General features: G+C 33.5%; 3 protein-coding genes across 15 annotated transcripts; all 3 read left to right on the top strand.

Moving 5' to 3' along the window:
* Nucleotides 1–2983: 2983 nt before the first annotated feature.
* Nucleotides 2984–6000, top strand: LOC104804910 (ribokinase). Of its 2 annotated transcripts, none has more exons than XM_010529285.2 (8): nt 2984–3154; nt 3830–3932; nt 4135–4173; nt 4542–4639; nt 4765–4879; nt 4984–5066; nt 5154–5700; nt 5807–6000. In XM_010529285.2, the coding sequence occupies exons 1-8, from the start codon at nt 3023–3025 to the stop codon at nt 5866–5868; spliced, it is 1179 nt and encodes a 392-aa protein (XP_010527587.1). In that variant the 5' UTR covers nt 2984–3022; the 3' UTR covers nt 5869–6000. The 2 variants fall into 2 exon arrangements, with proteins under 2 accessions (XP_010527587.1, XP_010527589.1); XM_010529287.1 differs by having other exon boundaries at nt 3065–3154; nt 3841–3932.
* A 261-nt stretch (nt 6001–6261) lies between these two features.
* On the top strand, nt 6262–8358 carry LOC104804909 (putative pentatricopeptide repeat-containing protein At3g18840). The gene has a single exon (XM_010529284.1). The coding sequence runs from the start codon at nt 6310–6312 to the stop codon at nt 8335–8337; it is 2028 nt and encodes a 675-aa protein (XP_010527586.1). The 5' UTR covers nt 6262–6309; the 3' UTR covers nt 8338–8358.
* Nucleotides 8359–14436: 6078 nt separating this feature from the next.
* LOC104804907 (serine/threonine-protein kinase ATG1t) lies at nt 14437–24202 on the top strand. 12 transcript variants are annotated; one of them, XM_010529277.2, is made up of 12 exons: nt 14437–14778; nt 15103–15220; nt 15289–15347; nt 15528–15592; nt 15744–15837; nt 15924–16004; nt 16078–16195; nt 16285–16349; nt 16941–17104; nt 20032–20130; nt 22475–22605; nt 23161–24202. In XM_010529277.2, the coding sequence occupies exons 1-8, from the start codon at nt 14533–14535 to the stop codon at nt 16338–16340; spliced, it is 837 nt and encodes a 278-aa protein (XP_010527579.1). In that variant the 5' UTR covers nt 14437–14532; the 3' UTR covers nt 16341–16349; nt 16941–17104; nt 20032–20130; nt 22475–22605; nt 23161–24202. The 12 variants fall into 12 exon arrangements, with proteins under 12 accessions (XP_010527579.1, XP_010527581.1, XP_010527575.1 ...); XM_010529279.2 differs by lacking the exon at nt 22475–22605; XM_010529273.2 differs by having other exon boundaries at nt 22475–24202.
* Nucleotides 24203–24961: the final 759 nt, after the last annotated feature.

Below are 24961 nucleotides of genomic sequence, written 5' to 3'. Positions count from 1 at the left end.
AAATATAACCATACGAAATATTTATATTGAGGTTAGTATAAAACATAGTCGTCAAGTATCCTTATCAAACCCTTCACAATTAGGAATTCGAAACGTACGGTGATTGTCGAAATATATAAGGATGGGAATTAGAATCTTCCGACATCATGTACCGAAGACATGTCCAACTATATGCATATCTAAGTACCATTAGGGTTTCACATAATGAAGATAGAAGAGTTTGGTGAACAAAGGATAAGGAAGAAAGTAAGTTCTCAACAAGACAACTATGGTCTCCATTGGAAAAACCAGAGAATAGAGTTCAGTGGCAAAAGGTGGCATGGATCAAACACTTAACACCCAAACATGCTTTCATTTGCTGGTTGTTTTGTCGTAACCGTTGTCCCATGAGAGACAGATTGGCAGAATGTGGTATTCAAACTGATCTAAACTGTCTCTTTTGTAACAATGCTATAGAGCGTAGGAATCACCTCTTCTTTGAGTGCCACTTTACAAGAAATATCTTCAAGGGTTCTCTGAATCGTATTGGCATACAAGTTGTTTCGTTTGAATGGTACCATATTATAAGCGGATTATTGAGTATTTGGGCAAATCCACACTTACTATGGATGCCCCAAATCTTTTGACAACTAACGATCTATATACGCTATAGAAGAAAATGAATTTTAGATTACACACTCAGTTTTTTCTCTCGGAATCAGTATTAACTAAGAAAATTGACAAGGAGTTCAGAACTAAGATGGTGACGCTACGAGTAAAGGATCCACAACTGACCTCTATTTTTCTATGCTTGCGATTTTTTTAACTCTTTTAATCACTACCATTCTGACAGCCCAGGATACCGTAGGAGGGCGGGGAGTGATCGGCGATGCGAGGAGCATGGACAATGGGCGGCTCCTGGAGAGCTTCTGGATAGGGGTACAGGGATGAATCGGATGCACCGGAATGAGAGGGATCCGAGGGATGTGTAGGTATGGGATTACACAGTCTAAGATAACTTAAAAGAATTAATTGAGCTACTCATAGCAAAAAGATGCATCTATCTTTTCGGTTAGCCATCTCGAGAGAACTTCAAAGTTAAGCGTGTTCGCTTTGGAGTAGTCTTAGGATAGGTGACCTCATGGGAAGTACTTTCCGGGATGTATGCGAGTGAGAACAAAACATGCTAAAAGGTCCCGTGTTGGTGTGTGGAGACAACTCTATCATTCCGTAGTGACCTCAGATCGTTACAACTATGCTTAGTTACTATTGGATTGTAATTAACTATGTTTTTGCTTTTTAGGTAAACGAATAGAGAATACAACAACCTCTAACAAAAAAAATATATTTTTAATTAATTTAATATTAAATGATTACGTGTTTAAATTGTTATGTCTTACAATTCAATATGCCTAATCAGAGTTTTAATACGGATCGACTTTTGCGTAAAATTATGAACCCAACCTTTTTTTTTAGAACCCAACAGGCTGTGGACGAGTAGTTGAGCGATGGGTGCAATTTCTAGTCCTAAATGGTTCTATATACAAAGACTGGTCCCGGATTTAGGGTTTAGGGTGGATGTAGTTGGGCCGAACCATCCTAGTTATAAAAAAAAAAACCTTTTTTTAAGAACGCACATTTTTCAATTAATAAAGTTAAAAAGCCGAAATAGTGACGTCATGGAGTTTGAAAACCACGTGCTAAATGCGTGCACAAAACCCAAGCAAAAGACCCCCCAAATTTTCCAAGCTTTACTTTAATTTTCTTTAATGCTAAATCTTGAACTGTAACCATATTCTAAATCGTTAAAAAAGGGGCATATTATTAATCGTTAAAAAAAATCGTATTCTCAATTAATACGTGAATCTATGAATTAGATTTCTCGGTACAAAAATAAATCGTAGTTGGGGTGGGTCTAATTTTGGATTTTAGAGTTCTCAAACTATTATATAGTTCCATTTGTTTAATCATATTTGATTTATAGTAGATTTTTATCAAAAATATTTCTTTTCAAAAACACTATTTTAAATTCGAGCTTTAAATATTTATCTATTAATCAAAATTGATTATTTAGAAGACATCTATTTAATAGGAAACATTCGATTTAGATATTATTAAATTTATTTATTTAAATATATTTAGGTTTATGTATGGAAATAAAATATCATAAGCCAATGCATTGTATGGGTCTGAAATATATAATGAAAACCATACTCTTTTCCTTCCCAGTTGTCTGCGGTTGAAAATCGACATTTAAAAAAAATATTAAATAAAGAAATAAAAAAACTTGAAAATTTATTAGCAAAAAAAAAAAAAAAACTCCAAGTTTATATGATAGGTTTATATTACCGCCGAATCATCAGCAAATTGTTTTCTCACCAGAGGTTTCTTTTTAAGGCAGTAATTATTGAAAAAATTCAAAAAAAAAAATTCAAACTTATCAATTTTAACAAATCAAAATCTAATTTTTAAAAAAAAAATACTAAACTTTTTAAATTATCTAAAATAATGTTTGAACTATTCGACGAATATCAAATTAAACAATAGATCTAATGTGACATACGAAAGTGTTGATTTGGCAAACGAAAGTGCAAACGTGATATTAAAATATTTTCACACCACGTCAACATTTCCGTATACCATATTAGTTTGGTTGTTTAATTTGATATTCATCGAACAATTAATATTTTATTTTGAATAATTTAAAAAGTTTAGTATGTTTTTTTTTAAATCCAGGTATTTTTTTTACCGAAATTGAAGAGTTGAGTATTTTTTATATATTTTTCCTTAATTATTATATACGATAATTATCAATTTTGATTTATATTTAAGTATATATTTGAGATATTTTCACATTTACTTTTACATGCAGTTTTCCAGCGCCATAGATATACATGTGACGTGGGCTTTAATGGGCTGGTAAAGCCCAAACAAGGGCCCAATGAGACAACAGACTTTAACTTGGTACAGACACAAGTACAGAGATCATATTGGTCGTGTCTGATGAATCTTGTGTAGAGTGAGGGGACTTGAACTGAAGAAGATGGCGACAAGCTCAGAGAGAGAAATCTCCAACGGTGATGGAATCGAGCCTGTGATAATCGGGGGTATGGTTTTGGATGTTCATGCCATCCCTTCAAGTGCGCCACTTTCCGGAACCACAGTTCCCGGCGAGGTTGGTTTTGTAAACCCACATCGATACACACTTACAGGAGCGTGTATATATTCCCCTTTGGATCGATTTCTGGTTTTTATTGTAAACCCACATCGATACACACTTACAGGAGTGTGTATATGTTCCTCTTTGAATCGATTTCTGGTTTTTATTGGTGGGTTTCATCTGGGTTCCGTTTAGTTTTGATGGATTGTCTGGTATGTCTGTTGTGTTTGCGTATCTTTATTGGGTATCTGAAGTGGTGGAAAGACAGAATTTGTTTTCCGAGAGATTTCAACGTTTCTTATGTTTGGTTCTCATCAGTTTCTATGTTATCTATCTGTTTACTTTTGTTGAAATGATCCATGATGATTCTGAAAACTACATGTAGAAATGGGGATACCATTGGATAATCCATGAAAGTCTATGATCAAATCTACAGTATAAGAGAAGTACACTTCTTGATTGAAATTAGGAAAAGTTATAATCTTTTTAGAGAATAATTCATGGTTTGGTCACAGTTTCTTTCCCTTTTGATCGCTGGATTCATTCACCTCTTAATCCAACTCTATCAATGATACTTGTTGGTACGAGAATGTCATGTTTACTAACTGAAATGTCGATTATCCTTTATGCAAAATCTTTGAAGAAAAAAATACCGTTATGTTACATATAAAGGCAGGTCCTTTTGGTTAGGTATTGTTTAGACCGGGTGGCGTGGCAAGGAATATCGCCGAGTGCATGTTCAAGCTTGGAACAAAGCCTTTTATGATCAGTACGTTAGGGCTCGACGGACCCGGTATTCTTCGTGGTTTTTCTCCTTCGTTGATTGTGGAATACTTCAACTTGTTTTCTGTAATGTGAGATTGTGTTGTGATTCACTAGAAAGAGACCTGATCAAGATTTAGAACCCGACACGAGAGAAGATATTCCCGAGCAGCTCTTTTTCTTTCCGGGAAACTTTTTCCGGTAAAAACTGACGTTTCTTTTTTGAAACACAGCGAACGTTTTGCTGAAAGAGTGGACGCTCTCCATGCGAGGTTAGCCTTTGCCTCTGTTTCCAATATTAATATCTGTGATTGCTATATGAAATTTCATATGATATGATCCGGAAAATGATTTCATACTTTCATCCGATACTTTTCAAATCCTTTCTTCTCATTAGTGTTACGCTTCATAACAAAAACCGCTTCATCGTGTTATAGCTGTTTTTTCGGATTTCATTAGTATCTCCTATAAAACGAGAAGGTTTTCGTTTAATGAAATAGTGGGAGTTTTAATTACTAACGATTGTATTCCGGTTACTAATCTTTCTAAAAACTTAGATTTATCATGTTTTTCTACGATAGGTTCGATCCCGTTCCTATCGAGTGTTTTTCATGGCTATATCATCAAATCCTTGATGCAGGAATTTTAAGACATGGAGATATCGGTACTCCAATTGTTTCCCACATTTACGACACTAACGGAGAAGTTGCGGCCGGCGTTGCAAATGTGGATGCAGTTGTATGTATCTTTCTACTCGATCTTTTTAAATCTTTTCTTTCGATAATTTCGTGCTGAAAAATGTCAAGAACTAGTTTTCAAAGCCTTAAACACCTGATTATAAATACGGTTTTATCAACGGGCAGGAAAAGTTTCTGACACCCGAGTGGATCCGGAGATTCAGACACAACATAAGTTCTGCTCCGATTCTTATGGTAGATGCAAATCTCAGCACTCGTGCTCTGGAAGAATCTTGCAAGTGTAATGCTAATGCCTGAATTTCTCGGTTCGATTTCCAATAGTTGTTCGTTTTGATTTTAACATCGATGTTTCATTTCCTTCCCTTCTGTTTTTTCTCGTTGAAGTGGCTGCCGGGTTCCACGTTCCTGTATGGTTTGAGCCCGTCTCAGTCACAAAATCCCGGAGAATCGCTTCCATCGCCAAGTATGTGAGTTCTATCTCCCCATACCCGAGATTTTGATCTCTATTCTCATTCACATTATCGAATAACCAATATAGATTCTGTTCTGTATAGGTTACAATCGTTTCCCCGAACGAAGATGAACTCGTGGCAATGGCTAACGCTCTCAGTGGCGAAGATTTGTTCTGCCCAATTAAACCCGAAAAAGACAAACTTTCACCTGAAGGTATACTCTTGGCGATGAAACCGGCCATTCGGGTGCTCCTCGAAAACGGCATTAAAGTCGTGATAGTGACCCTCGGCTCCAAAGGAGCTCTGTTATGCTCCAAGGGAAACCCGAAGAAGGCCCTGAATATTACCCGAAAGCTCCGTTTCCATGGCAAAATCTTCAAAAGGATACAAACTGTATGTTCTCCAAGCCGGTTTTTTGATGCGGGGTTGGATTACAGCCCGGGTTTTTTCACGATGCATTTCCCGACACTCCCTGCTACCGTTCTGAAGCTCTCGGGTGCGGGTGATTGCCTGGTAGGCGGTACAATTGCATCTTTAACCGATGGTTTAGATCTAATCCAGAGTTTGGCAGTTGGAATTGCAACGGCTAAAGCAGCGGTTGAGTCAGATAACAACGTTCCACATGAGTTTGGCTTGGACCGTTTATCCGGTATGAATTTTTACAAAATTCGAGTGTGGTTCCGGTTTAGTCCGGTAAGCGTTCTGGTTATTCAGTTTTAGAAATTTCCGGTTTTGTGTTGGTTTTGTCCGTGCAGATGATGCAAAGCGCGTCTTGTACGGGACGAAGAATTTGGTTCAACAACGGTCGATGCTGTGAAGGATTTTGGCTCATGAATTGGCTCCTCCATCTTTGGTTAATTTGCAATTTAGGAACTAATCTTATGATTTTACATTTGTAACCCTGTTGTAAAACAAATTATTTATTTTGAATTTAAGACAATTAAAATCATCAATAAGGAAGTATTTAAAAAATAAACTGCTAATCAGTATGTTCCTGTGTCACTTGCACTCAAGCCAATTTTGAAAAATTGAATATTTGCGTTAATTAAAATAAATCATTTATAAATATGAAGTTTTGTCCGAGTGTAGGGTTTAACTAGTAATAGTTTAAATAATGGGGTCATTGGCTAATTTAAACTAATTGTAGGTACTAAAAGGCAATCATTTAAACAATTTTTTTTTTGTCATAACATTGGAAGAGTGACTGTACTTCCCATCTTGGTCGCGGAGACCTTCACGAGCATGTCTGAAAGTGGACATGAAGTGGTTACAAGATAGCTTTTTGCATCAAGTTCATGCCATTAAAGCTGGTTTTACGTTAACAATCTTCTCCTCGAATCAACTCATCAACCTTTACTCGAAAAATGGCTTCTTGCGGGAAGCTCGGAAAATGTTCGATGAAATGCCTGAGAGAAATGTTTTCTCTTGGAACGCTGTTATTTCGTCCTATGTGAGATCTGGGGACTTGAAGGGAGCGCGTGAGTTGTTTGAAGCAGCGAAATCCGAGCGGGATTTGGTTACTTATAACACCTTGCTTTCGGGTTTTGCGGGTTGTGATGGGTATGAGAGTGAAGCCATTGAAATGCTTGTATATATGCAAAGGCTGGAGAAGGATGGGATTCGGATCGACGAGTTTAGTGTTACTACGATGCTTAACTTGTGTGCCAAGTTATCTAATGTGTGTTATGGTGCACAGTTGCATGGATTTATGGTGAAAACAGGGAACGATGCATCTGGATTTTCGGTTAGTTCTCTCATTGACATGTATTCCAAATGTGGGTATTTTAACGATGCATATTCCGTGTATGATGGTTCTGGTGTTAAGGTGGTTGATTCGGTGGCAAAGAATGCAATGGTGGCTGCATGTTTTAGAGAAGGTGAAGTTGAAAAGGCTTCTAGTATATTTTGGAGAAATCCGGAATTGAATGATGCAGTTTCGTGGAATACGATGATTTCGGGTTATGCTCAGAACAGATATGAAGAAGAATCTTTGAGGATATTCGTATATATGAAAGAAAGTGATGTCAGATGGAACAATCACACTATCGCCAGTGTCCTAAAAGCTTTGAGTAGTTTGAAGATTCTGAAACTTGGAAAGGGATTGCATACTTGGGTATTGAAGAACGGATTATACTCTAATCAGTTTATCAGCAGTGGACTCGTTGATGTTTATTGTAAGTGTGGAAAGATTGAATATGCAGAGTTAGTTCATTCATTGTATTGTTGTGGCTGTCCATATTCAATCTCTTCAATGATTGTGGGTCACTCGTCTCAGCGCAATGTAGTGGAAGCAAAACGTCTCTTCGATTCATTGTCTGAAAAGAATCCAGTTGCCTGGACAGCAATTTTCTCGAGTTGTCTCAAATCACAGCAACCTGAGGCTATATTTGAACTTTTACGTGAGTATACAGCTAACGTCAAAGAACTTCCTGAATCTTTCGTCATGGTAAGCATCCTTGGTGCGTGTTTGCAAGCTTCCATGGAACCTGGGAAACAGATTCATGCTTACATTTTGAGAACTGGAATCTCAGTGAACAAAAAGTTGATTACTGCACTCGTTGACATGTATTCAAAATGCGGGAGTGTCGAGTATGCTGAAAAGATCTTTGCAAAAACATCCGAGAGGGATGAAGTTTTATATAACGCCATGATATCTGGCTTTGCCCATCATGGTCATGAATCGGAAGCTTTCCATCTCTTTGAAGAAATGACGGATAACGGGTTCAGACCAGATGAAATAACGTTTATGGCCGTCCTATCAGCTTGTCGCCACCGTGGCCAAATTGCAGCAGGCGAGAAATATTTCAACTCCATGAAAGAGCTTTATAACATAACCCCTGAGGTTGATCACTACACCTGCATGATCGATTTATACGGAAAAGCCAATCGGTTAGACAAAGCCTTGGAGTTTATGAAAGGTATTCGAGTTGAAGAGGATGCTGCAATTCTTGGAGCACTTTTGGAGGCGTGCAAGTTGAATAAGAACGCAGAACTTGCAAAAGAAGTAGAGGAGAAGCTGTTAAAGATTGAAGGGTATGATGGGTCTCGTTATGTTCAACTAGCTAATATATATGCCTCTGCCGGGAAATGGGAGGAGATGGGAAGGATAAGGAAGCAGATGAGAGGGAAGGAGCTGAAAAAGTTTGTGGGGTGCAGCTGGGCATATATTGAAAATCGGGTTCATACATTTATCTCATCTGATGTTTCCCACCCGGAAAAAGAAGATATATATTCCATGCTCGATTTCTTGACCAAAGACCTGTCTGATGCTTTTGAGTATATTTGATCAGAAGTCATTTTCTTCCGAGGATTCAAGTTTCTTTACTTTAGGGAACGCAAACCATCCACATGATCGAGCATTGTGAGGTATGCCGGCCTACTTTGCTGTTTTAATTATCGTCAATCAGTATAGTTTGATCAGATTTTGGCATTTCGATTCTAATGACAGGTTTCAAAGCTTTTACTTTAGCAAGAGACTTCTTGTTGCTGTTTTGGATTGAGAAGCCTAAACCTTATGGCCATATTTTGTTCACTCGCTATCTTTTTGTTCAAAAGGGGTCAGTTTCTCATGTTCAGCATCTTCAATTATTATTTCATCAAATTATAAGTTTGAAAATTTTTAGCAGTTTTTTCCTAAAAAAATTGAAAGTTTGATATTTTTTTTCAAAATTGATAAATTCATATTTATTTAGAAATACGTAAATGATAGTTATCTTTAAATTGGATAATTTTTGTGAGATTATTATTGTTGTTGTTTTTATATGTAAAAACATTGTCTACAAAAGACGGCGATGTTACATGGCATTTCCATTTTTAGAATCACCCCGAAATAATTTAATATCAAAATTACCTTCTTTTTGCTAAAATCATTTCTATCCATATCATTCTTAAGATATGATCATGTGACATGAATGACTGTGATAACATGATGATCATATTAGTGTTTAGGGGTGGGCATAATATTCGAAAAAACCGAACCGATCCGTTATTTGATTCGTATTCGAACCGAAAATTCGGATATCCGCAATTTACGGATCGGATACGGATATTAATTTCAAGATATTTGTCGGATACGGATCGGATACGGATATTAAAATAGAATTATCCGACATATCCGATCCGATCCGTATTTTTTAGTAACATTAATAATATTTGATTAATTTGGTAATTATTTTAAATATTGGGGTAACTTTGTAAAAAACAAAAATATGTTAGGGTTATTATTGTGTTATCATTCTTCTACTCCATTTGGCCGCCGTCCGTCCCTCTCACCTCTCTCTCTCTCTCTCTCTCTCTCTCTCTCTCTCTCTCTCTCTCTCTTAAACTCTCGCATTTGAGTTTGTTCATCTCAGTTTCGTATTTATGTTCATTTGTCTTCTAAGCAAACTATGCACCATTGTTTTATTTTGTAAGCAAATTTCTTTATCTCAAGTTTCTATATTTTCCCAAATCTGGAAATTTCTTTATAGATTTCTAACATTCTGAGTTAGAGAATTTGAATAATCTGCAGTTTTGGTTTGAAGATTTTTTACTCTGATGAGTATAGAAGAATCTGCAGTTTTTTATCGGTTTAAAATTATTCATCGGATTATTTTTCTTCGAAAATTTTGTTATTTTCCAAAAGGATTGTTTTTCACCGGATTGTACTCAGATTCTTATTTATTTTATTTGCGGTTTTTTTTATTTTTTATAATGTTTGTATTATTTTTTATATCGGATACGGATATTCGCAAATATCCGCAATTATTATGGATATCCGAAATTACGAATATCCGAAAATTACGGTTCGGATACGGATAATAAAATCAAATATTTGTACGGATCGGATACGGATACAGATATCTCAAAAATCCCGGATATCCGATCCGTGCCCACCCCTATTAGTGTTAACGTTAAATTTATGATGACTTTATCAAATGATTAGTGTGATACGTGAGTTGTGACCATGCTGATTTGATGTGATAATGAGAAGTTTAATGTTATAACTAATATGATTATCATATGATCATACTGTTATTGTGGTGACATGGTTATATTTGAAAAAAAAGTATGCGTAAAAATAATTTTAGTAAAGGAATGTAATTTGGATAATAACCGAATGGAAACTAACTTGCGTCTGAGTGAACTTCTCGATCCCTATATTTCTTTCTGTGTAAAGGTTTATGTATTATATATCATGAGCTGTTTTTATCAGGTTTTGGATGTAAATAATTTGTTATATTAATTCCCATTATCTTATTTTGATATATAATAGAATATAAAGTGATTTGTATTCATAGGCGGACGCATAATATTTTTTTACCGGGGGCAACAAAACGAAAGAATATTAATATATGTATATATATTATAAAAATTTAATAAAAAATATTGTCTAAAAAATGTTTAGGTTAAACAGTTGAATTTTACGATTTTTTATTTTTTAAAATATATTTATATATCTCTATTTATAACAGTTTGAAATATACTTTTCGATAAAATAAAATAGACAATAATTCAAAAATTTAATGTATTACCGGTTGAATTTTTTTAGTAAATTATCAATTGAACTTTTACCACTATATTGAGATATTGTTGCAAAAAAATTTTAAAAAATGTATTTATTATTTTTTTACCAAATCAAATAAAACTTAAATAAATATATGAATACATATAGATAAATTTATAAGTATAATATATAGATAAAAACAAATAAATAATAAAATAATAAAATTTATTTAAAATCATAATTTTTACAAATTTTATTTTTTTAGTTTTAATTTTTTTTTATTATAATTGAATTGATAATATTTTTTATTTGATTAAAAAGAAAAGTAAAAAATTTGGAAATGGAAGATAACGAAAAAAAGGAGAAAAAAAAATAAAAGATTAGTTTTCTAATTTGACTTTGTTAGGTAAAATCATAAAATACATTACAAAAATTAAAATGGTGGGGTCCGCGGTAAAATTCAGTGGGGTATTAATGTATTTTCTTTAAAATTTTATTACATTTTGTAACTAATGTTTCTTCTAACGTAGGCTCGCCATTGCTTGTATTTCAGGTTGGGTCTATTTTGTCTATCAATATCATTTTTTAGCTTCGAAACCAAGATTGGGTTAAATCTAAAAATATTATATCTTTTTTCATGGGGATATTTCTTATATTTGCATTTTTATGTTTTAAAAAATATCTAGTTTTTTTATCATGTGTTACTCGATTATTTTTAAAAATTCTGTGTAAATTTAATTTACATTAAAAATATTTATAATCTAAATCATTTTTCATTTTTATTTGGTTTGTTCAACTGTGTTTAGACTCCATTTATTAAAACATACATTGAAAAATATAATTATATATGATCTTATTTGATTTATTTTTTATTAGATAACTAAAAATATCTGATAATTTCAACCTTTTTTAATTGTTGTAACTTATTTATTCATATTTGATAACAGGAAAAATTACCAAAAAATATTCTAACTTTGATTACTTTTGCACTCTATTATTCTATTTTTCTAACTTTTTTTTTTAATTTCTGCACCTAACATTATACCTCTAAGATTTTTATTTCATTTTTGAATTTTATCATAAAAAAATTATTTTATGGTATCAATAATATTTAAACAAAACTTTGATTCTTTTACAAAGTCTGAAAGATGAATACAAAATCTTAAAAGTTTATTTTTAAAAAATAAATATTAAGGTGTTGAATGAGAAAGGTTTTGGAAGTTTTTGGATTTTAAAAACTGAAAAAAATGACAATCAAATTTTTTAAATTTTGGGTTTTCTAAAAACCCGGAAATCTACTTTATAGAAAAAACAAACTAAAAACAAAAAACCACAAGTTTTTAGATTTACAAATTTATAAAATTCAAAAGCCAAAAACCAAAAATTTAAAATAAAAACCAATGTCACGGGAAACTTCACGATTACACTTTTATGTGTCGCACGTCTTTCTTCGATACACCCCTAAAAATCTAAAACTTTTTTTTATCAGATTCTACCCCCCATTTCATATAAAATGACTTATATAACCTTATATACAAAAAGTCTAAAATGTCCTTTTATATTTGGATTAAAAAACCTGGTGAAAAGAAATAGAGAGCTTCTTTCTCTCTCCTATCAAGTTGCTATCTTCTTCTCCTCTATTCCATCACACCAATTCTTCTGCGATCACAAAAAATATTCTTTTTTTTTTCTATTTTTTGTACAATTTTATCTGACTCATCAGAATCCAAAATCACCTATTGTCTTTTTCATGCAACCTTGTCGTGTTGCTCTTTTTGAATTTTAAGATCTTCTCTCACTTTTCTCTATTTTCTTCCTCACCGAACAAAGCTTCATGAAGCAGTTTCAAGTATATCCAATTTGCTTTTCTTTCATTTTTCACTAACCCATTTCGTTTTTCATTTATCAAACCAATCAAAATTGATTTTGGTCATGTCTATTATTTAGCATGAATAGGATCCGAGTCTTTTCAATATCTCCATTGGGTTGATTGGTCGTGTTTTAATGCCACTTCGGTCCAACACAGGAAAAGAGAACCAGATTACTGACCTGGTTCGTGTTCGAAAAACTAAGGAACGAAAAGTTTGTTGATCATAAATTGATATAGAATAAGAGACTTTATTGATCATGAACTGACATAAAATAAGAGACAAGAGAAAAAATATTAAAATAAATCACACGTTTTAAATTTGATATCAATGTGTGTTTATTTTATTATCTACCAACACCAATTTACTGCGACTTAATTACGACATATTTGCGACTTCGTAAATTGAATTTTTTTTTACGAAAATATTAGAAAAATAGTCCAAAAAGTCAAAAGTCAAAATATAAAAAATTCAAACCGTCAAAATATAAGTGAAGTAAAAAAATCAAAATATTAAGTAAAAAAATCAAACTGTCAAAAGTAACTAAAGTCAAAGAGTCAAAACGTCAAAAAATCAAAATCGTAAATTATTAAAAAAAGTCACCTGTAGAGATTTGTCTTATTATCTGTCAAAACCAATTTATTACCACTTAAATACGACTTATATGCAACTTCACGAATCAACTAAAATTTTTGACTAAAATTTGTATTTTGTTAATAAGAATTCCAAAGATGATGAATATAAACTAATTATGTGAAGAGAATGAGTTTTAGATCACAAGTCACAAATGAATTAAAATTTTGTACATTTATAAACATATAACACTAAATTTATATTAAACAAATACTCATACGTTCACTCAAATTACATGAAATGAATTAAAATATCAAATTTGTTGAAATTTATTAAAAATGTTAATTCAAACCGATTAATATCACTTTATTGGATGTATTCCATAATTATTTGACAAAACTAAGTCGAAATTCGCGATCTTTTAAAAAATTTACAAAAACTCTATGGTGGCAAACAAGTCGTAATCAAGTTGTAAATACTTGGTTGTGGCCGATTCCCGAGACAATATTAGTGACTCTTTCCTGGTTGGAACCACTTTCTCTAAGTATTTTGTCCACGTGGCTTTATATATTATTTTAGATTTTTGTCTTTTTTATGTACAAGTTTTCATTCCGAATAAAAACGATTCAATTACGACCAATTTTTTTAATCACAATTATCCCTAATTATTTATAACCTTTTTTTAGTAGTATCTACGACTTTATATACTTAGTTGAATATCACATGCCACAAATTTATTAAAGACTTGTAGATTTTTTTATAATACAACACTAAATAAAATATGAACCTTATATAAACACTTTCACCTATATTATATGAAATGTATAACAATATTAATTTTGTTTAAAATATGAATGCAATCCGAGTATTATCACTTAATTTCAAGATTTTTATCATCATTTGATAAAATCGAGTCAAAATTTACGATTTTGAAACATTTTTAAATAAATCAAACTCTAATTAATCTATATGGCTTTTATTAATTAATTTCAATGTTTATTTTTTTACACAAATTCGACCCTAGACAAATTTGGTCACAAATGCTACTAATTTTTTGTTACAATTGTTACTCTTTATTTGCAACCTTTGGTGTTGGATCTTATCATTTCAATCGATCTTGAATTAGTCTCTTCTTTAATTTTTCTCTCGGCATCTTTCTCTCTTATTTCTGATTTCAAAATCAGTGTAAAAAATTACGGTTTTTTTAAATTTTAAGTGGTCGGTTTTTTTTTTGGATATACAGTGGCCGGTTTTTATCTTATATACGTATATATTGATATATATCTTTTCTCAACGTTGAGGTTATCATAGGTTTTTTCAACTTTTTTAAGGGTAAGAACATCTTTTATTAATTCTATATATTTTTGGAGTGTATCTACGAAATGGATGCGACAGGTTTGAGGTTTGGTGTATATGTGAAGTTTGCCCCAATGTCATTCAAGTTCTAAAATATGGAAATTCACAATGTAAAACGACGTCGTGTCTCAAAGACATCCAACTAGAAGAAACTCGCACACAAAGATCTGGTAAACATTTTCGTATTTTTACGAGTTCGATGGAGATTCAAGATCCCTCGGAACCCATCGTGATCGGAGACTACGTAGCGAAATCGAAGCTCGGAGAGGGTTCGTTCTCCGTGGTATGGCGAGCGGAGCACAGATTCACCGGAGAGGAAGTTGCGGTGAAGCGCGTCGATCTCACGAAGCTCAATCGCCATCTCCGGAGCTGTGTCGACGCCGAGCTCTCGTTTCTCTCCTCCGTCAACCATTCCAATATCATCCGTCTTCTCGAATTTTTCCAGGTTCGATTTCATGAATCGATAAGGCTCTCGTTTGTGTTTGTGGAGGAGCTACTTTTGGAAATTTTTGTGGACGAATGAACTGTTCGAGAAGAAATTTGAATTAGTTGTCAATCAGGAGTGTAGAATTATGTCCAACACCACAAGAGTTGCTTCGTATTTTGATTTTGCGTCTCTGTGTTAAAATCTGTGTACTGAGCCTTGCCCTGTTTGTAATTGTATGTGTATCTTCACTTTTGTATACTCAAGCATCATTGGGCTGTTTCTGATTCCAAGTTGTACGTTCGGTCTTCTTTAGTGGTAACATTTATGTTCTTTTGCTTTAAGGATGGGAATTTTCTCATCATGGTTCTGGAATATTGTGATGGAGGAACTCTAGCATCGTATATTCATCGTCATGGGAGAGTTCAAGAACATATAGCCAGGAGATTCATGCAGCAGATTGGTAATTTCCAGATTTTGCTTCTTTATTTGTGATGATATATTGAATGAATATTGATGCCTTTGATGCAGGAGCTGGTCTTGAAATCATTCATGCTAATCATATGATTCACAGGGACCTTAAACCCGAGGTATGTCTTGATTCTTGCACAGTGCTGGATATAGTAGATGCTTTTTTTTCGCTGCTTATTTGCACGCATTCAAGTTGAGAAATTTCCATAGTCTTATTGCACCTGAATGAAGTCGTTTCCCGGAAAATGTTCAAAGATGGCTTTTGAATTTTTCTAACGCAACTCTTTGAACTGGTGCAGAACATTTTACTCTCTGGATCTGGTGATGATTTGGTGGTGAAAATAGCTGATTTTGGCCTTTCGAGGTAAAATACGTAAGGAAAAAAAGCTTATGGCATATAACTCTTGAGGTATTATGAGTCATCCTACTTCCGAAAAAACCAAAGATTGTTCAGTTTCGTTCTACGTTAATTTGCTTCTGGGGTCTACCAATGTTCTTGTTCATGTTGAAAGCAGAAAAATATATCCGGGAAAGTATGTAGAAACAGTGTGTGGTTCCCCATTTTACATGGCTCCGGAAATACTTCAGTTTCAAAGATACAATCAAAAGGTGAGGTGTTTCCCCGTTTATGTTCCATCTATCTCTGCTTGTGTTCAAATTAGAAGCCAGATCCCGAATTCGCAGTACCATTGCAGGCTGACATGTGGAGTCTAGGGGCCATCCTTTTCGAGCTCCTCCATGGATACCCACCTTTCTGTGGTAGGAACAATGTTCAGGTGAGATCTAGAATCTCGTGAGCAAGTTGAAAATGGGCTCTTTCACATCGTGACGGGGAAATGCTTCCTCAAGTCACAGGTGCTGAGGAACATCAAATCTTGTACAACTCTTCCTTTTTCTGGACCGATTCTCCAGCAATTGCACCCTGACTGCATCGATATGTGTTCAAGGTTGCTTTCTATTAATCCAGGTACCGAAAATCTCTTCGATATTCATCCATATACTTGTGTAACTTTAGGTTACGCCCATATCGGGTTCGAAATCGCCATTTTTGTGCAGTTAGTCGCTTGTCCTTTGATGAGTTCTACAAGCATAGCTTCTTAAGAGGCCCGTGAAGCAAACAGGTACTGACTGATATTGTGTAGTGTGTGGCTTATGATTTGTCTTGTGTTTCTGTATTAATCTTTTGTATGATGCATTTGTTTTGCACATAACTACGACGATTTAGACATGAGAGAGCAAATCGTAAATAGATAAACTCTTTCATTCCTCCACGAAAATTGGAATTATTTCGTTGAAAGACTATTTAAAAACTGAACCTTTTTCTTAATGAAACCGAAGCCGAGCCAAATATGCTCTTCTCGATTCCATGAGCTCTGGATTTGCCTCTCCAATCTTCAAAAGCATCCAAGTATTTTTATCGTTATTGTTTTTTTTTCTTTCTTTTTGGGAATGTTTTCTCAGTGTCATAATCCTGAGTTGAGTTGAATTGGCTCTTCTTTAGTTTTTGGATAAACAATTGATCTCTCCTCACGTTTTGTAGCTTTGATTGTTGTTAATGACACTCATGCTTTGAATTTATTGTTATTTTTTTAATAAATCAGTGGTGTCGTCATACTTTGATTTCTGATATTAACTAGAAACACAATTTGTAGAGCAGAAATTCTACATGAAACAGGAAAAGATTATATTTTTTTTTTGTGAAACCCTAAAAGGAATGAGGAATGCAACTAGGGTTTTGGGCGAGAAGCTTGGAGAGTCTATTGTGAAGAACGTTGCTTCTTCTCCAAGCGATCCACGAAATCGGTGTCGAAATTGGGAGCACTTGGCATTTAATTAGGAAAATTGTTTGCTACTACGCGTCGTGGGGAAGGCTAAGGTAAGATCGAGCACTTGACCCGTATGTTTTTGATAATTTACGAAACTGCCCTCATCTCCGTAAATGGAAATGATCAAGGTGATAAGTGATAACAGTTTGAGATTTCTTTGCGAAAGGGGAAGTCTGTGGAAACCAAGAGGTTGAACGGAAGATGTTTTCGGGGGTTTTAAAATTCAAAAATAAATAAAAAACTGATAATCGACTTTATAAATTTGGTTTTTCTAAATACTTGAAAATTAATTTAATTTTAGTGAAATAATTAACTTATAACCAACGAATTTAAAAAAAAAAAATCAAGAGTTGTGGGTAAAGTGATAAAATTAAAAGTTCCGGAAAATATGATATTTCAGTGAGAACTTTTTAAAACGAATTAAAAGTTTAGAAAAATTTTGTAAATTCAAAAAAAAAAAAAGATTAGAGTGCAAATTCGCTAGGATTTCTTTTCCTTTTTCTTCTTCCTCCTCTTCCAATGGCTGACCCTAGCTCTCCTAAGACCAAATTTTTGCTCCGGTTTGCCTTTCTGCACGCCGTTAGATGTCGGCCACTGCCCTACCACCGTCGGTTCGTTTCTCTTCTATTTTCTTGCTTTGTTCGCCATTTTTCTTCCTCCTCCATCGCCATTCGAATGTTTTCCGATTTCTGGCGAACAGAAACTCGGTTTGGCCGAGACTTGAGGGGTTTGAAAGCTCTTGACGAGTTGAATCTTTCCTGGGTAGTGTGTCATCGCCGAAAACGGTAAAATATCGCCAAAAAACCACTGAGAACCATCAGATAAAAACTTAAATCTAGGGTGTTTTAGGTCGATTTATGCCAAAATCTGTCGGCCATCCATCGCCAACTGGCCACCATAGCCGAAAAGTTTCCGGATGACATAGATTGAAACGTTTCAGTCCTGTGGTTTCAAATCCGAAATCCGTTATATAAAATTCAAAATATTTAGAGATATTTGAACGGAAAGAGTTTAACCGATAACCTACCTGGGTAGTTCAACCGGTGAAACGGAGTGCAAAGCGTCTATCCCGCCCCGAGTTTGAATCCCAGGCTGGGGAGAAAGCGCATAATTCAAATCACATGGTTGACTCCCGACACCGGGATTAGTTTGGGTCTCGTCCCAGGAAACCCGGTTACTAAAAAAAAAAGAGTTTAACCGATAAAAATTTACCATTTCATTAACATTTTTTACTAAAGTAAATATTTTTGAAAGATAACTTGTTGATTAAAAATATTATATGATAATTATTTATAGGTGAAGAAAATTTCGAGATTGTTGAACCTGAGATCAAGGATTAGAGCGAATTTTATGGGGTTCATCGTTTAGACCGAGAACTGGACAAACTCCTCTTTCTTCTATTCGCTTAGACATAAAAATAGAGGACGTAGATATCACGGGGATAGGACTTTAAGTTAGATGTTTTATATTTCTTGTGAATTGATGTTGATTGATGATTGATAGTTGAAGAATGATGATTGATGATTGAAAAATTTCTATTAATCGATGATTGACCTGATATGTTATATGGTTTCTTTTTCATGGATTTATTGGACTATCAGAATGAGCTGTATTCGTTATGTGACGTCAGATTGTGCTAAACATATTTCAAAGTGTGTTTTGAGACCTTGGTACAGTAACGATCTGTATGTGATGGTATGATAACAATACGGGCATGACTATGATTCATACGTAGTTCTAACACCGACTACAACGGCGATCCGTAGAGGGTTATGACTGTTGGTTGAGTTTTGAGATCATAGTACGGCGACGATCCGTATGTGATTGCATAACAATCCAAGCATGTTGGCGATCCATGTGGAGTGGTAATCCCGACTATGGCGGCGATTCGTAGAGGGTTATTGCTATTGGTCGTATTTTGCTAACCCGGACTACGGCGGCGATCCATAGAGGGTTATAACGATATTTTTTGTTTTATTTTATAAAAAGAGTTTTAAGCTAAGTCTGATGGATATTGAATAGTTCTAGAGTCTGGACCGTCTGAAAGAATCGAATAAAGAAAAGTTAAGAGAAGAACGTGAATCAACAAGTTGAGTTTTGTTTGGTTTGAGTGTTGATTGTGTTCGTTTTCTATTGGATTATCTATGTTGAGTACAAAGGTGAGATTTATAGTCTTGCGATTTCACTGAGTTATTCGCATAATTCACCCCTTTCTTTTTTCCTACAGGTAAAAGGTGAAGCATATTGTTTTGGTTGGACTCGATAATTTATCAGGAACACGAAGATTTAGAATTCTATTTTTTTTAATTCAATTTATTCATGAAATTAGTATTCAGATTTAAGTTATTGAATTTCATAGTTTTAAACTACCATTGTAGATATGAGATTTTGAGGGTTGATTTTAGAATAAACCGATTTTTTTATAAAACAAATGACGATTCAACGGTCCGAAATACCGGATTTTAGGTCGTTACATAACTAAAACTCAAAAGTTTCATTTTTTAAGATTTATAAATACTACAAAAAATCAAAAGCTAATGATAAAAAACCAACAATCAAAATAAAAACTATCATCGTTCAATCTCTAGACCTAAAAATCCATTCTTTTGCTTTCACTACTAGAGAGTTTCGAGACTCACAGTAGAAAAAGATTTGTTTTCATCTTCACTATATAAATAACACCACTGTGCTTCTGTCCCGTTAACTATTTTTTTCCCTCCTCGTTCTCCTATATAACTTTCAACGCTTCGATCTATTTGTGTTGGCACTTATGATTCAAAGTCTTCAAAAAAAAAATGCAATAGAAGAACAAACTGAATAAAACAAAGGGTCGAAGCAGTTGCCAGTTAATTGGAGTTATGAAACGGTTTTTTAGTAAGTTATTTGATTTGGTTATAAAAGCATGTATTGATTGTTTTTAGAAATTATTGCATGTTTCAGGATTGGACTCAGTTACAGTTTTTGTTGTAATTGCCAGAATTGAGGAGAAGACAAAGAAGAAACCTCAGGAAACAAAACCTGTTGTAGTTCCAGTGAGCACACCAGCTGCGGAAAGCCGGTTGAAAAGGCGTAAAAGGTAACCAATCCCATAATAGGGAAATATTTTTTTATTATTTATGAGTGAAAGATTACACCTTATTATATAACAAAATACAACAGAATATTCTAGGTATAATATCTAGGGTAAATCATAACTATATTAATGATAATATTCTATGAATAATATCTTCCTATATGCCCCCTCAAGATGAATCATCTATGATGAATACAATCTTGTTACATAAAAACTGAAATTATGATCGTATTAAACAAATCATCTTCCATGTGGTGATGTAGTTCAGACTTGAGTCGGTATTGCTTGATAATGTTTGAAGAGTTTGAGAGTTGTAATCCCAGAGACTAATGTGGCACGGATGTGCGGCGCATATGCGCGAGTTGGGTTGCACGATAATGAGGTCGGCAGCGCAAAAAATTGCGGTGTGTATAGCGGCTAGGCCGGAGAAAAAAAAAAGGGCGCAAAAGCGCGACGCATAATGTGTGATAGTGTAGCGGCGAAGTAAGATAGAAGAAACAAATAAGTGATGTAAATACGTGGATCGATGATCAGAGTTTTCCAATCGAAAGGGCTAAATGCCATGTGTAAAGATCCCACAACGGCTAGAGTTGACATCGATAAACGAACGTCGTCAGGAAAAAAAGTAACACATCGACTAGGGTTGACAGTGATGAACACTGTCGTCGAAAAAAAACTAGAAAAAAAGGAGAAAAATGAATGCAAGACGATACTCAAGATGATAATATTATTGGATTTAGTATATATCATCATCTTCATCATCGTTTTAGGATTCAACGAACATTGTTGATAAGAAAAAAAAAATATAACAAAAACTGAAGCTCTGATACCATAATAGAGAAATGTTTGTCTATTATTGATTAGTGAAAGAATACACCCTATTATATAGCAAAATACAATAGAATATTCTGGGTATAATATCTAAGGTAAATCATAACTATATTAATGATAATATTCTAGGAATAATATTTTCCTGTATCCCCTACCGAAGACGAAACCCGGGAAAGGAAAAAACAAAAAGTGGAAAGAGAAAGTGAAGAGACAACCCAAGAAACTAAATGATTAGACAAAAACCAAAAGCTTCAGAGGCTCATGTGAACCTTTTCTTTTTGGCGTAACAGCGGTGGAATGTTATAAAACTAAAAAAAATCTAAAACAAAAAACTCAAATTAAAAACTATGAATGGTAAATGGATTAACTAACCCAACCGAATAATAGTTTTTTTTGGGTTATGTATTTGAATTATATTAATTAAATGAGTTTTGTGAATTTTTAACCCATTAAAATTATGGGTTAAATAGGTAAACTCATTTAATCTAATATGAATATAAAACTTAATTAAATAATTATTTTAATTAGATTAATAAAATTATAATTGAATTCTTTTGAACTAAATAATACATAACCAAATTCGATATAATATCAAATGAGAATTTTAATTAAAAAATTGAATTAAATTGAAACATATTGAATCAATGTGAATCGAAATGAACTGATTCGAAACAAATTTAAATTAGAATGATTTGATCTGAATCGAAATGAATCGATCTGTATAGAATTTGAATCGAAACGAGTTGAATCCAAATCAATCAAAATCGAATACGAACGGTAACAAATCAATTCAAATCTGAATAAATCAAATCTGAATCGTTCAAAATCGAATACGAACTGTAACAAGTCGATCGGATCCGAATCGATCGAAATCGAATATGAAACGTAACAAATCGAAAAAATGAATGTGAATCAATGCAAATCGAATCGAACCGAAACAAATTCTTATATAAATTAAATTTTATTCAAAAACCAAGTATATATATATGTCTAAACTCATTGCTTTAATTGAGTTTTATAGATTAGCTTAACTCAAAGAGATTTTTATTTAGTTTGGATTAATCCAACCTATCAAATATTATGAACAGAATGGGTTGGATCCAAAGTAGTATAAGCCGAATGGGTTGGATACAAAGTAGTTTTTTGAGTTTTTAGAAAACCTCAAGTATGAGTGGATATAGCTATAATACCCTCTCAATGCTACCATCACTTCCACCTATACCCTCTAAACAAAAAATAAATAAAAAAGTATTAATCATGACAAAAAAGACCATAAAACCTCATAAAATACTGTAAAGACAAAAACACCCCTTCTTTTTCAATTAAAAATATTCAAAATTAAAAAAAAAGTAAAGTTAAAAAACAATAATGGCTTTCTCTCTCCTAATCCTCTGTTCATCTTCTTCCTTCTACCAAATCGTGATCTTCTCTCTCTCAAAACTCTCATTCTACCATCGATTAGTGACATAAATCTCGATTTCTCTTTAGAAATTTCTGTTTCTCTTCAAATTTCCAGCGAAATTAGAGAGTTGAAGAAGATATGGCGTCGAGAGCGAAGAACACAACTTCAAATCATCGGTGGCCTCATCTTCATCTTCCTCCGAAAGTGAGAACCATAATCAAATTTTAGAGTTAAAAAAACAAATGGTAGGTTAAACAAACACTTTGTCATCAATTTTGTTGGATTTTGAAATGTATTGTTGTTGAGTTGAAGTTTGGGTTTTGGGTTTTGTAAGTAGAAATATATGGTTTTAGGTTTCTGAAATTTTGGGAATTTCAAAATAGAATGTTGTGTTTCTGAAATTTTGTGGATTTCAAAATAGAATATTGAGTTTTAAGTGAAATAATTGATTGACATGTGAAATGATTTAAATCGAGTTAAATAAGTCAGTTTGGGTCACATGGTGATTTAGGATAATTAAATGGGTAATTGTATCATATGAGTCGATATATAGATGTATGAGTGACATGATGATTTGAGTAATATGGTCACAGGGTTACAGACTTACAGTGTCATATAGGTCACATTATGGTATGGTCACAGGGTCACATCTTTATATAGATTACAGGTCAGATGGTGGTATGGTCACAAAGTCATATCTTCATATACGTCACAGTGTCACAGGTCACATGGTACCATGTCAGATGGTCACATGGATTTTGAAACATGATCTAGAATGCTAACATATATTTTTTTTGTAGCGCATTGAGGAGACAATGTATGAGATACGACTCTGCGTTTTATAGAATTCGGTGACTTATATAGGAAGCAATTACATGGTTAGTGACACTATTTTCGCGGAGCACATCAAGTGGTAGGAAAAATCGGGCGACTTGCCAATTTTGGGCGATCTCGGGCCCTACTTCAAGGGACATCTTCCACTTGGATGTGCAGGAACATCATTGATTAACTTTTATTTCAGCTAGAAATGACTAACTTTTATTTCACCTAATAATTTATCTCTTTTTGTTATGAACATTAAATATAACCTTCTTTTGTTTGTTTATAGAATCCTAAGTTATAATTTTTTTTATGCTTTTTGTTTATTTATATATGAAACTGTTTATAGAGTCAACGAAATATAGGTTGAAAATAGTAAACAAATGGATCCCACCGAAACTCTAAATTATCAACCGTAACTTTTCTACACACTTGGATGATACTAGACTCCACAAGAAATATTGCATATAAAAATTTTGGAGGGAAAATTGTTAGAGAACAAAATTTGGATTTAGCTGTTTTAAACTCAAACTATTACCATGTTCACATGGTCACATGAGACCATATTGGTATGGTCACGTAGTACCATATTCATATGGCTACATGGTACCATGTTCACATGGTTACATGGTGTCATGGTACCATGGTATCATTTATTTTCATGGAATTAAGAGTATACTAAAGAAGGAAGCGTCTGACGAAGTACTTTTTTATTTGGAGGAATTGACATCATCGAGTTCATGACTTGAAAATTCGTTCCACAAAGTCTTCTAGGAAGAAGAAGAAGGAAAAAGGTCTGATAAATGAAGAAGAAGTAGAAGATGAGCGAGCAAAAGAAGACGAAGAACAACAAGGACAAGAATAAGAAGGACAAGAAAAACAACAATTATATGTGATGACAATGTCACCAAGATGCGTGAGCAGTTGACAGCCACCATACTTATCAATAGAAATGTTCAAAAGTAGAATTAAGAACTTATTTATGTTATGAACTTATTTCTTTTTGTTATGATATTTTGTTTATTTATTATAAACCTACAGAATTTTATGTTATGATATTATGTTTTATGTTTATTTTATATTTGAACAAAAGAGGTGAAAAATATTGGAAGGTAAAAAATTTGGGTTGAAAAATTTTGGAGGGAAAAAAATGGGTTAAAAAATATTGGAGGATAAAAAATATGGGTTGAAATGTTGGGTCCCACTAAAATTTGTGTTGAATTGTCAACCGTAACTTTTTTGCACACTTGGATTACACTGGACCCCACCAGAAATATTACATGTTCAAATTGGGACCCACAATATTTCGGTCACAATGGGTCACAGTTGGTCACAAGGTCGATTTAGTGGATTCTTTCAAATGAATCGATCTAATTGTCATCACATCTTCCATATGCACCATTTTGAACTATATTTAACTATAATAATTGAGTTATTCAAATTTTGTGTGCAAAAGTAGTTCTAAAAAATGTGATACATTAGTGTTCATAGTATTTTATGAAGAATTTTGACAATTTTGGTCTTTTTATATTACAAACTCGTTTTAACATTTTGTAATTTTGTCACCAACATAATATTTGGGTTCCTAATACCTTATAATAACGGACCAAAGCTTGAAAATTACGTTTTTACCTGTATTTACCTTCGTCACTTGGTCACAGGTCATATCCGGTCACAATGGTCACATAGTGTAAAATTGACATTGGTCACATGCTGGTCACATGGGACCCAACCACTACTTATATGAGATAATTTATTTACTGTTTTTTAAATTGTAGAATG

This window comes from Tarenaya hassleriana, unplaced genomic scaffold (assembly GCF_000463585.1).
Source record: "Tarenaya hassleriana unplaced genomic scaffold, ASM46358v1 Cleome100, whole genome shotgun sequence".
NCBI lineage: Eukaryota > Viridiplantae > Streptophyta > Magnoliopsida > Brassicales > Cleomaceae > Tarenaya > Tarenaya hassleriana.
Note: the sequence above shows the minus strand (reverse complement) of the source record. Positions and strands in the feature narration are given on the sequence as shown.